The 11,652-nt window shown below is 39.3% G+C and overlaps 1 protein-coding gene across 1 annotated transcript; it reads left to right on the forward strand.

The window, feature by feature from the left end:
• The first annotated feature begins 485 nt into the window (after positions 1-485).
• On the forward strand, positions 486-2,079 carry LOC128921589 (zinc finger BED domain-containing protein 4-like). The gene is made up of 2 exons (XM_054229623.1): positions 486-1,039; positions 1,097-2,079. Exons 1-2 carry the CDS (start codon positions 925-927, stop codon positions 1,861-1,863), a joined length of 882 nt encoding a protein of 293 aa, XP_054085598.1. The 5' UTR covers positions 486-924; the 3' UTR covers positions 1,864-2,079.
• Positions 2,080-11,652: the final 9,573 nt, after the last annotated feature.

The following is an 11,652-nucleotide window of genomic DNA, read 5'->3' on the forward strand; positions in this document are numbered from 1 at the left end:
CATTAATAAATTTTGACACGTAGTGCAGGTGGTTCGAACAATTATTTCGTAAAAGCTAAAATTAACTCTGAAAATGCTGGGTACTACCTAGTGAAGAGCGATATTTCACTACCAGTGATTTTTTTCACTGTGATTGAAAAATCACATATAGCACCTGCAATCAATTTTTGTAAATAGTAAATAGAATTACAATCGCAATGGAAGTTCAACAATTTGAGTTCGATCGCAGTAGCTATAGAGAAGTTCAGTGCTTTTGTTTGATCACAGTACCGACAGGCAAAGAACTTATAATATGTTATTTGTCACTGTTCAGTAGCAATAGCATTTCGATCACAATAACAGTTTGGATCACAGTAGCAATTTAAGTTGCGATTTCGATAATTTTGGGTACGGTGATATTTAACATGGGGAAATTTTATCAGTTAAAGGGTTGTAATTTCAGAACAATGAAAGCGTTCCATTAATATATAAAACAGGTCAATTTTGGGTACGGTGATTACGAAACTAGGTAGCAGATTGTGTAAGTGTTAGCTGCTTAAGATAAACTTGTGAATTTTTTATCAGACTAAAGGAAGGGTTACTCGCGATCGTGATATCAGAATAGTGAAAGCTTTCTATGAATATATATGCAATTATTCGTTACATCGGTTTTTAGTGTAACGTTTTTAAAATACTTAATAATGGCAAAAAATATAGAAAGGAAAAGAAGTGAGTTATGGCAGATGTTAGAAGAGGTTGATGAAACATATGCAATTTGTAATATTTGCAAAGCACAGTTGTCATATAAAACTTCGCTAACAAATCTAAAAAAACATATCCAAAATAGACATCCTTTGGTGGAGCTACGAACCCAAAAAGTATATATGTACTAATTTTACCGTTTCCAATATAAAATTAATATTTCTTAATTAGTAGAGACATGCAATGCATACAACAACTTCTGTTATTCAAACGCCCTCTGACTCGGAAATAGAAATTGATACTGCACCAGGAACTTCGAGACAAATTGTAACGGTAGCAGATGGAATGATGCAACAAAGTAAGTCTGAGACTATTATAAATTAAAAAAAAAATTGTATATAAGCCTTTATTTTAGGTACAATTTCTTTACCACAAACAACAATAACTTCTGGTTTTAACAGGACAAAGATATCTGCGAAGACAAAAAAGGGAATCGATAATGCGCTGCCTCTGCTGTTTATAAAGGATTTGCAGCCATTTAGCATTGTAGAAGATGATGGATTCCCGGAGTTTGTGAAAGCCCTAAAGCCTGAGTATCAGTTGCCTAGCCGCCATTCAATTTCAAACACTATAATACCTGTAGTATATGAAACGTGCATTGCACAAATGAGGGAAAAAATAAGCAAAGGCTCCAAATTCTGCATAACAACAGATTGTTGGACATCACGCAGCACAGTTAGCTATATTGCCGTAACAGCTCATTTTGTCAATACAAAATTTGATATGTGTAGTATATTATTGGAATGTTGTCAAATGACCGAATCGCATACCTCAAAAAAGATGTCAGCAGAATTAAAGAGGATTGCTGAAGATTGGATCATTTCTGGTAACATTTTGCTTGCGGTATCTGACAATGACTCGAATATAAAAAATGCGATTCAAAACGATTTAAAGTGGCAGCATTTTGAATATTTCGCACACACGCTAAATCTTATAGTAGAAAATGCGTTCAGTAACGATCAAGTGTGTATAACATTGCAAAAAGTAAAACAAATCGTTACACACTTTGGGAAAAGTGTAGCTGCCAACGATAATTTTTTAACATTTCAATCAATTAAACTCATTCAAAGTATAGAAACCAGAATTCAGGATTCAGAACCAGGAATTCCACTCTTAATATGATTGAGCGTTTCGTGCAAGTTGAAGATGCTGTTAAAAGTACAATTGCAATTGATAAAGACTTACCAATAATTAGCTCAGATGAATGGATACTATTGAAACGCCTGGTAGCTATTTCGAAGCCATTCGAACATGCAACAATTGAAATAAGCGGGCACAAGTATTGTACTGCTGCTATGGTGATTCCAATTGTGAATGGACTATTGCAAGTTCTAACTAAATTATTATATATATATATATATATTTGGCGTAGGAACCGCTTTAAGCGATTATAGCCGAATCCACCAGAGCGCGCCACTCATTCCTCCTTTTTGCTTTTTGGCGCCAACTGGAAACACCAAGTGAAGCCAGGTCACTTTGCACTTGGTCTTTCCACCGGAGTGGAGGTCGTCCTCTTCCGCGGCTTCCTCCAGCGGGTACTGCATCGAATACTTTCAGAGCTGGAGTGTTTTCTTCCATCCGTACAACATGACCTAGCCAGCGTAGCCGCTGTCTTTTTATTCGCTGAACTATGTCAATGTCGTCGTATAAATCGTACAGCTCATCGTTCCATCGTCTGCGGTATTCGCCGTTGCCAATGTTTAGAGGACCATAAATCTTGCGCAAAACCTTTCTCTCGAAAACCCCAAGAGTCGTCTCATCGGATGTTGTCATCGTCCACGCTTCAGCGCCATACATCAGGACGGGAATAATGAGCGACTTATAGAGTTTGATTTTGGTTCGTCGAGAGAGGACTTTGCTTTTCAATTGCCTACTCAGTCCAAAGTAGCACCTGTTGGCAAGAGTGATTCTGCGTTGGATTTCAAGGCTGACATTGTTGGTGTTGTTAATGCTGGTTCCCAGATAAACGAAATTATCTACAACTTCAAAGTTATGACTGTCAACAGTGACGTGGGAGCCAAGACGCGAGTGCGCTGACTGTTTGTTTGATGACAGGAGATATTTCGTCTTGTCCTCATTCACCACCAGACCCATACGCTTCGCTTCTTTATCTAGTCTGGAAAACGCAGAACAAACGGCGCGGTTGTTGCTTCCGATGATATCAATATCATCGGCATACGCCAGGAGCTGTACACTCTTGTAGAAGATTGTACCCTCTCTATTTAGTTCTGCAGCTCGTATTATTTTTTCCAGCAATAGATTGAAGAAGTCGCACGATAGTGAGTCACCCTGTCTGAAGCCTCGTTTGGTATCGAACGGCTCGGAGAGGTCCTTCCCGATCCTGACGGAGCTTTTGGTGTTGCTCAACGTCAGCTTACATAGCCGTATTAGTTTTGCAGGGATACCAAATTCAGACATCGCGGCATAAAGGCAGCTCCTTTTCGTGCTATCGAAGGCAGCTTTAAAATCGATAAAAAGATGGTGGGTATCGATTCTTCTCTCTCGGGTCTTTTCCAAGATTTGGCGCATGGTGAATATCTGGTCCATTGTAGATTTTCCAGGTCTAAAGCCACACTGATAAGGTCCAATCAGTTCGTTGACGGTGGGCTTTAGTCTTTCACACAATACGCTCGACAAAACCTTATATGCGATATTGAGGAGACTTATACCACGGTAGTTGGCGCAGATTGTGGGGTCTCCCTTCTTATGGATTGGGCAGAGCACACTAAGATTCCAATCGTCAGGCATGCTTTCTTCCGACCATATTCTACAAAGAAGCTGATGCATGCACCTTATCAGTTCTTCGCCGCCGTATTTGAATAGCTCGGCCGGTAATCCATCGGCCCCCGCCGCTTTGTTGTTCTTCAAGCGGGTAATTGCTATTCGAATTTCTTCATGGTCGGGTAATGGAACATCTATTCCATCGTCATCGATTGGGGAATCGGGTTCGCCATCTCCTGGTGTTGTACTTTCACTGTCATTGAGCAGGTCGGAGAAGTGTTCCCTCCATAATCCCAGTGTGCTCTGGACATCCGTTACCAGATTACCTTCTCGGTCCCTACATGATAATGCTCCGGTCTTGAAACCTTCTGTTAATCGCCTCATCTTTTCATAAAATTTTCGAGCATTACCCATGTCGGCCAGCTTTTCAAGCTTTTCATACTCACGCATTTCGGCCTCTTTCTTTTTACGTCTGCAAATGCGTCTCGCTTCCCTCTTCAGTTCTCGATATCTATCCCACCCCGAACGTGTTGTGGTCGATCGCAACGTTGCGAGGTAGGCAGTCTGTTTTCTCTCCACTGCGGAACGACAATTCTCATCGTACCAACTGGTTTTTTGGCGTTGCCGGAGACCAATTGTTTCGGCTGCAGCGGTATGCAATGAGTTTGAGATGCCGTTCCACAGCTCCCTTATATCGAGATGCTGATGAGTGCTCTCCGAGAGCAGGAGTGCAAGTCGAGTAGAAAATCGTTCGGCTGTCGGTTGTGATTGCAGCTTTTCGACGTCGAACCTTCCTTGTGTTTGTTGACGGGCGTTCTTTGCTGCACAGAGGCGAGTGCGTATCTTTGCTGCTACTAGATAATGGTCCGAGTCAATGTTTGGTCCTCGGAGCGTACGCACGTCTAAAACACTGGAGACATGTCTTCCGTCTATCACAACGTGATCGATTTGATTGCGCGTGTTTCGATCAGGGGACAGCCACGTTGCTTGATGAATTTTTTTATGCTGGAATCTGGTACTACAGACAACCATATTTCGGGCCCCAGCGAAGTCGATCAGCCTCAGGCCGTTTGGCGATGTTTCGTCATGGAGGCTGAATTTTCCGACTGTTGTGCCAAAGACACCTTCTTTACCCACCCTGGCGTTAAAATCGCCAAGCACGATTTTGACATCGTGGCGGGGGCAACGCTCATAGATGCGTTCTAGGCGCTCATAGAAAGCATCTTTGGTCGCATCGTCCTTCTCTTCCGTTGGGGCGTGGGCGCAAATCAGCGATATGTTGAAGAACCTCGCTTTGATGCGGATTGTGGCAAGACGTTCATCCACCGGGGTGAATGCCAGGACTCGGCGACGTAGTCTCTCTCCCACCACAAATCCAACACCGAATTTGCGCTCCTTTATATGGCCGCTGTAGTAGATGTCACAAGGACCCACCTTCTTCCGTCCTTGTCCCGTCCATCGCACTTCTTGGACGGCGGTGATGTCAGCCTTTAGTTGTATGAGGACATCAACCAGCTGGGCAGAGGCACCTTCCCAATTAAGAGTCCGGACATTCCAGGTGCATGCCCTCAAATCATAGTCCTTTATACGTTTGCCGTGGTCGTCATCAAAAGGGGGGTTTCTCATCCGAGGCCTGTGTTTCTTATTCACTGGTTATTCGTTTTTATGTGGTGGGTCCCAAGCCCTACGCACAACCGCACAAGCGGGCTTCGCCTTCTCACTTTAGCTCGCCTCCAAACGGATGTCTGTTAGCTACCCAGGGGATACTTGGTCTAAAACCGGAAGTCGTGAGCTGCTTGAGTCATATGCAAAAGAATCGTTCCTGGCCACTCCCAAGTGAATGGCAATCAGAAACTTTCCTCACTTGCGTGAACTTCTACATATGACCCCATCCCCTAAATAAATATCCGGTTCTGGAGAAAACAGTTATATCTGCTCTATTAAGGGGTTTAACTGAACGACTCGGAAACTCAGAAAAAAACAATACCCTCACAATGGCTACATTTTTGGACCCACAATTTAAAACGTTTGCCTTCAGTAGCAGATACAGTAAAAAAACCGCATTGAAGACAAAGTGAGCCGAGAAGCTCAAACTCAACAAAAAGAGCAGCTTATAGTTCCTAGAAATTCGTTATCGGAACTCTCAATATGGAGTGAACTGGATAAAAATATTGCCACAAACTTGCCGAAAAGTTCTAGTTTATCGAGGCAAAGATCGAAGTGCAACGATATTTGGAAGATGAGGTTATTGCTAGAGCAGATGATTCGATGCAGTGGTGGAAAACAAATACCTATAAGTATCCGTACTTGTCACCAATTGCACGAGAAACTTTAGGATGCTTAGCATCATCCGTGCCTTGTGAAAGGCTATTTTCTTCGGCTGGAATGATAATAAGTGAGAGGCGAACGCGTTTGGATGATGAAAAGGCCAAAATGCTTATATTTTTAAATGCTAACATAAACAACATGTCTTAGTTATATAAGTTATATAAGTAAGACGTTAATTAATTTAATCATTATTTATTGTTGAAAATTAAAATGTGATGAATTTCAGAAATATATATGGGGTACAAATTTTAATTTTAATTTTTCTTTTGGTTCGATCGAAATAGCAATATAAAATCACAGTGATATAAAAATAGTAATCACTGAAATGTCAGTGATTTAAAAATAACAATATCATTACTGGTACTAACAAGTCTCGACAACAAGAAGAATGTCAATCATTCATTGAGATTAAATCAGACCAGGTGGTTGGCGCTTTACAATATATAAAGTAAGCTCTAGTGAAGATATCGGTGCAGAACTTTGCACAAATACTATGTTAATAGTGTGGCAGCCCCATTCTAAAAATCGCCGAAATCGGACCATAGGTTTTTAAGGCCCCATATATCGAACACGAGGGCCTCGGTGCTTCTAACCTAATATTATGGTTTCCAACTTTCAATCGACTTTATACAATATATATGACGAATATGTGGATCAAATTGTGTATTATATAATATTAATAAAGTTAAATAAATAAATTGCGAAAGTATAAAATGTTCGGTTACACCCGAACTTAGCCCTTCCTTACTTGTTTTCATAATAAAATATTTTTTATTTATATGCAAGTAATATTTTTCACAAGAAATGAACATATGCGGAATTATTAATAATTATTTAGTATTTTAAATTACAACTATAATATTAAACATTTATTTACAAACAAACAAATTCACTGGGAGCGTTGGATTAGCATGGTTTTAGAAAGTTTAGATTGGCTTTAAATTGATCAATACCAATATCTATCCAATCAATGCTAGAAACATTCACTGGGACTATCTAAACATATTTCTGATTTCGGCGTATACATATGTAAATGTGCTCCTTATTTGCAAAAAATATTCTGAAGTTTAATCTTTTTTTAAAGCGATAAATCCCGTTAGCACCATAAGACCTACTGTAGATCAAATGTAGGAATATGTAATTCGTAGTGTCCGACCGATACCAAAATTTTGGCCGATGCCGATTCTTTCATCAACAACTTTGTTTAGTAAAATTGTATCGTATCGATTTTTAACCTCTATATTCGCTAATTCGCGAGCAGGTTCTAAAAAGTGAGATCAAAGAAATCTATTTCTTGATTTCGCAAAGGCGGGACATTCCAGAAGAAAGTGATGAGACGATTCCATCTCATCCTCCTCCATGCAGCTTCTACAGCTAGCATCCGGTAAGATTTTTAACCTTACAGCGTGGATCCCAATGGGACAATGGCCAGTAAGAACCCCTACGACTAAGGAGAGGTAAGGTTTATTTAGAGCGAAAAGTTCAGTAGACCTACCGCGGTTAAACTTAGGCCAGAAGGATCTTGCGACTAAGCATGTGTTGGTAACTGACCAGCGCCTACCCAGTTCAGCCGAAGCCCATCTGTCCAATAGCAGACCGCAGTAGAACAATGGTGCTCCTACATGCTTTCATGCTTCTAACAGTGATTCCGTCGTCCCTGACCTTGCAAGCTCATCAGCCTTACAATTCCCCGCGATTCCGCAGTGGCCAGGAACCCAGACTAGTCTAATTGAAAAGTATAACGATGCCACCGACAGTGAGGATAGGCACCTTATTATGTCCAAAAAACTTCGAAGCATTCGATCGAGTACTTTCTTTAAAAAAAAAATCACTAAAATCACCTAATTTTTCATGGGTTACACTGGAATAGCCCCTTAAGGACAAATATGAGCGTTAAGGCCAATATTCGAAAATAGTAGGTCTAATAAAAAAAATCCGTTATTTTCAAAGATATGACTTTTGTCATTTATATCTCGCATTGTGAAAGGCGGCAAATAGTGATAGTGACTCAATAGAAACATCGGAAGCTTGTTTAGGAGGTTCTTTTCCATGCACTTCATAGTCCAGGCCAGCACCAAGTGATTATTACGTGATCCTGTCTATGTCAAACTTTTGAAAATAGATTAACCTAGTTACGAATGCTTCTATAATAGTGGCTTTATGACATTATCTTCAAAATCTCAACAACTTTAAACAAAACTGTGCATATTTGACATATGTAAATCGAATGTTTCTAGCAGTGCTAAATAGAACCTTTCATTAATGCAAAATTATTGAATTTATTTATACTAGACTTAAACAGAATAATTCAAATTTAATGCTCCAAGGAAATCAAAAAAAAAAATAAAAAAAATTATTTTAGTGTAATCCGAATGAAGTGGAAAGAATCGGCTAAGAATCGGCCAAATATGGCCGATGCCGATACCGATGCTTAATTTTGTGGCCGATACTGGCCGATGCCGATACCAAGGCCGATTAATCGGTCGGTCTCTAGTAATTCGTAGTTAACACAAGTTTTGTTAAAACATTGCACTTTAATACGCAGTCATACATATACCTTCTTTTTAGGCGTATTTGATCGCAGGAATGTACTGAAGCATTAGCCAATGAGTTTGGGTGATCTCGGATATTTAGATATTTGTATATTTTATTCTGCTGTCATTTACATCTTTCTTTACCATAAGAATACCAATATCTTTATGGATATTTTCATTACGTATGCAGAATGGCGAAAATGTGATTGTGGTAAACATTTTATGGGAACCTTTGTATTATATGCATCTATATTTGTTGCACGTACATGCCTTACATCCAAATCGGCTTTATGACCACATTGTATAAAAGCCCGTTGTCTGGGATAAGTTTAGAGTTTTTTTAGTCAATTTAAATTTACAGCTCGTATCTTCATGTAAGTTATATAACTTATTTAGTGAAACTTCGATAACTCGTATTTGCAAGGGACCACAATTTAAATACGAGTTATGGAGTTTTTCAAGTTATCAAGTTATAAAACTTATAGAGGCAACATACAGAATATACGAATTATAAAGTTTTTTTTATTTATTTTTTAAATTTTACATAAAAAACAAGAAATGATTGTACATATTTAAATTTTAAAATATAAAGTACATATGTATGTTATTCAATCAATATATGTATGTATGTATTTTGAAAAATTGTACAAAAAAATTAAGAAAAGTGTTCATTTTAAAAGAAATCCGTAATATGTTTTTGACGGACATTATTTTGGCGTATTTTATTTATAGCATTATCAATGTTTACAATGTCATTAAAAATAGTGTCTTCAACATTTGATGCCATGAAAAAAGACGCAAATTTTCTATTGAAGCTTTCGCAACCTTTGTGGAAACTGAGGGAATTTCAAATGTTTCATCGTTTTCATCGTGGATGTTTTCGAAACCCAGAATTTCATCATCATTGAGTGGAACACGAGCGCACTCCGCTATGTGAAGTACATCGTCCCTGATTACGACTACATTTTGATCCTTAACAAAACCGCAAGCTCGAAAACAGTTTTTAATAGTCGATTTACTGATATTTGTTCCATTGCTCAAAGGTTCCATTGCAGTGTGGGCGGTGCAATTATCAGTAAATAATAAAATCTTTCTATTTTGTTTTATCATTTGTTGGTTCACCAATTGTAGTCATTCAAGAAATAAATTACGTGTCATCCATGACTTTGAATTTGCACGATAAAGCATAGGGAACGTCTTGATGTTTTTAAAGTATCTGGGTTTCATGGATTTACCAATCATTAATGGTTTACATTTTTCTGACCCATCCATATTTGCAGCATGCAACAGAGTAAGACGATCCTTGCTCAATTTGCCACCATGACAACTATGGCCTTTTAAAGACAAAGTGCGATCAGGAAGACACTTGTAAAAAAAAAACCGTTTCATCCGCGTTGAAAATATTCTTGGGCTCATAATTCCCTATTAACTTTTGAATGTTTTCTCTCCATTGAACGCACACTTCATCATCAGCGGCCGCGCTTTCACCGCAAACTTTTTTGAAACTTACATTATTTCTCTTTTTGAAATTGTCCAACCAGCCATTACCTGTGTTGAATTGTGTTAAGCCCAATTTTGCGGCATACACCTTTGCTTTTTCTTTCAGCAACTGTCCTCCAACTGGAATAGTATTATATTCTCGGCTTGCAAAAACCAAGTGAGTACTCTCTTTTCTAGTTCCGGGTATTCTGGTAATTTTTGGCGCTTACGTTTGGTGTTTGAGGGCAAACCCAAATACAGATCACTGTTTTTCAAAATTGATGTGATAGTAGATGGCGCAATACGAGTTGTAGAGGCTTTTGAGGAAAAAATACGAGTTGTAGAGGCTTTTGATACACATTTTTCAATTTTTGTCTCAAGAATCATACGAGTTATCAAAGGGACCGAAATGCATGCATTTTTCGCGAATTTTTCTAGGGACCGAAGAAATACTATGAAATATCAAGGTTTTTCGCTTATCGAGGTTACGTCTTATCGAAGTTTCACTGTATATATTTTATTCTATCTATTCCTTTTATCTAGGTGAATACCAATCTAGGTTACTTTATTCGCTTGGGGCACTAAAATATTGTGCATTTTTACTGTCAGGCACATTTTTGGTCTTAGCAAAAATGTAACATGCTTACACTTTTGTAGAAGACATTTTTGATAGTAAAACCTTTTCAAATATTTTGGAAAGGCAGGGTAGACTCATTGGTCTGTATGAAGACGGCTGTGTTAAGTCTTCCCCAGGTTTCTCTATCCGGATAATTTGCGACTTTTTCCATGAAATTTGATAGCATTCAAAACCAAGAATTGCATTGAAGAGCAAAGATAGCAAAATATTGTGCGTTTCCTTGTCAATTTCAACCCATGTTTCGTATAGGCATGATGAAGACAACTGGTGGCTTCATGGACTTTTGGGCTATCCATAGGGAATTTTACTTGATTGAGGTGGACACAGCATCTTTATATACATTTCATTGTTGGCCTCCTTTCAGAGAGGTATGTATTCAGCAGCTATTCAGCAGCATTGCCAACAATGAATTTGATGACAATGCGCTCCAGGCTGGATGTGTTTAAGTTCGTTCTTCTTCTTGACTGGCGTAGTCAACGCTTACGCGGTTATAGCTGAGTCAATAACAACGCGCCACGGATCTCTCGCTTTGGCAGTTTGGCGTCAATTGGTAACACCAAGTGAAGTCAGGTCCTTTTCCACCTGGTCCTTCCATCGGAGTGGAGGTCTGCCTCAACTTCCTCCAGCGGGTACTGCATCGAACACTTTCAGAGCTGGAGCAATTTTTTCGTCCATTCGAACAACATGACCTAGCAAGCGTAGCCGCTGTCGTTTTATTCGCTGAACTATGTCAATGTCGTCGTACAAATCGTACAGCTCATCGTTTCATCGTCTGTGGTATTCGCCTTTGCCAATGTTCAGAGGACCATCAACCTTACGCCAATCATTCCTCTCAAAAACCACAAGAGTCATCTCATCGGATGTTTTCATCGTCCACGCTTCAGCGAGACACACGCAGGACGGGAATGATAAGCGACTTGTAGAGTTTGAGAAAGGACTTTACTTTTCAATTGCCTACTCAGTCCAAAGTAGCACCTGTTGGCAAGAGTGATTCTGCGTTGGATTTCGAGGCTGACATTGTTATTGCTGTTAATGCTGGTTCCCAGATAAACGAAATTATCTACAACCTCAAAGTTATGACTGTCAACAGTGACATGGGAGCCAAGACGCGAATGCGCTGACTGTTTGTTTTATGACAGGAGATATTTCGTCTTGCCCTCGCTCACCCCCAGACCCATTCGCTTCGCTTCCATATCCAGGCGGGAAAAAAGT

The sequence above is a fragment of the Zeugodacus cucurbitae genome, chromosome 4 (genome assembly GCF_028554725.1).
Source record: "Zeugodacus cucurbitae isolate PBARC_wt_2022May chromosome 4, idZeuCucr1.2, whole genome shotgun sequence".
Lineage (NCBI taxonomy): Eukaryota > Metazoa > Arthropoda > Insecta > Diptera > Tephritidae > Zeugodacus > Zeugodacus cucurbitae.

What these genes read in the sequence shown, in the direction of transcription:
- LOC128921589 (XM_054229623.1), top strand. Translation starts at nt 925, where the DNA reads ATGCATACAACAACTTCTGTTATTCAAACGCCCTCTGACTCGGAAATA. An exon ending in AGATGGAATGATGCAACAAA is followed by an intron (nt 1,040 to 1,096) that starts GTAAGTCTGAGA and finishes CCTTTATTTTAG; the next exon opens with GTACAATTTCTTTACCACAA.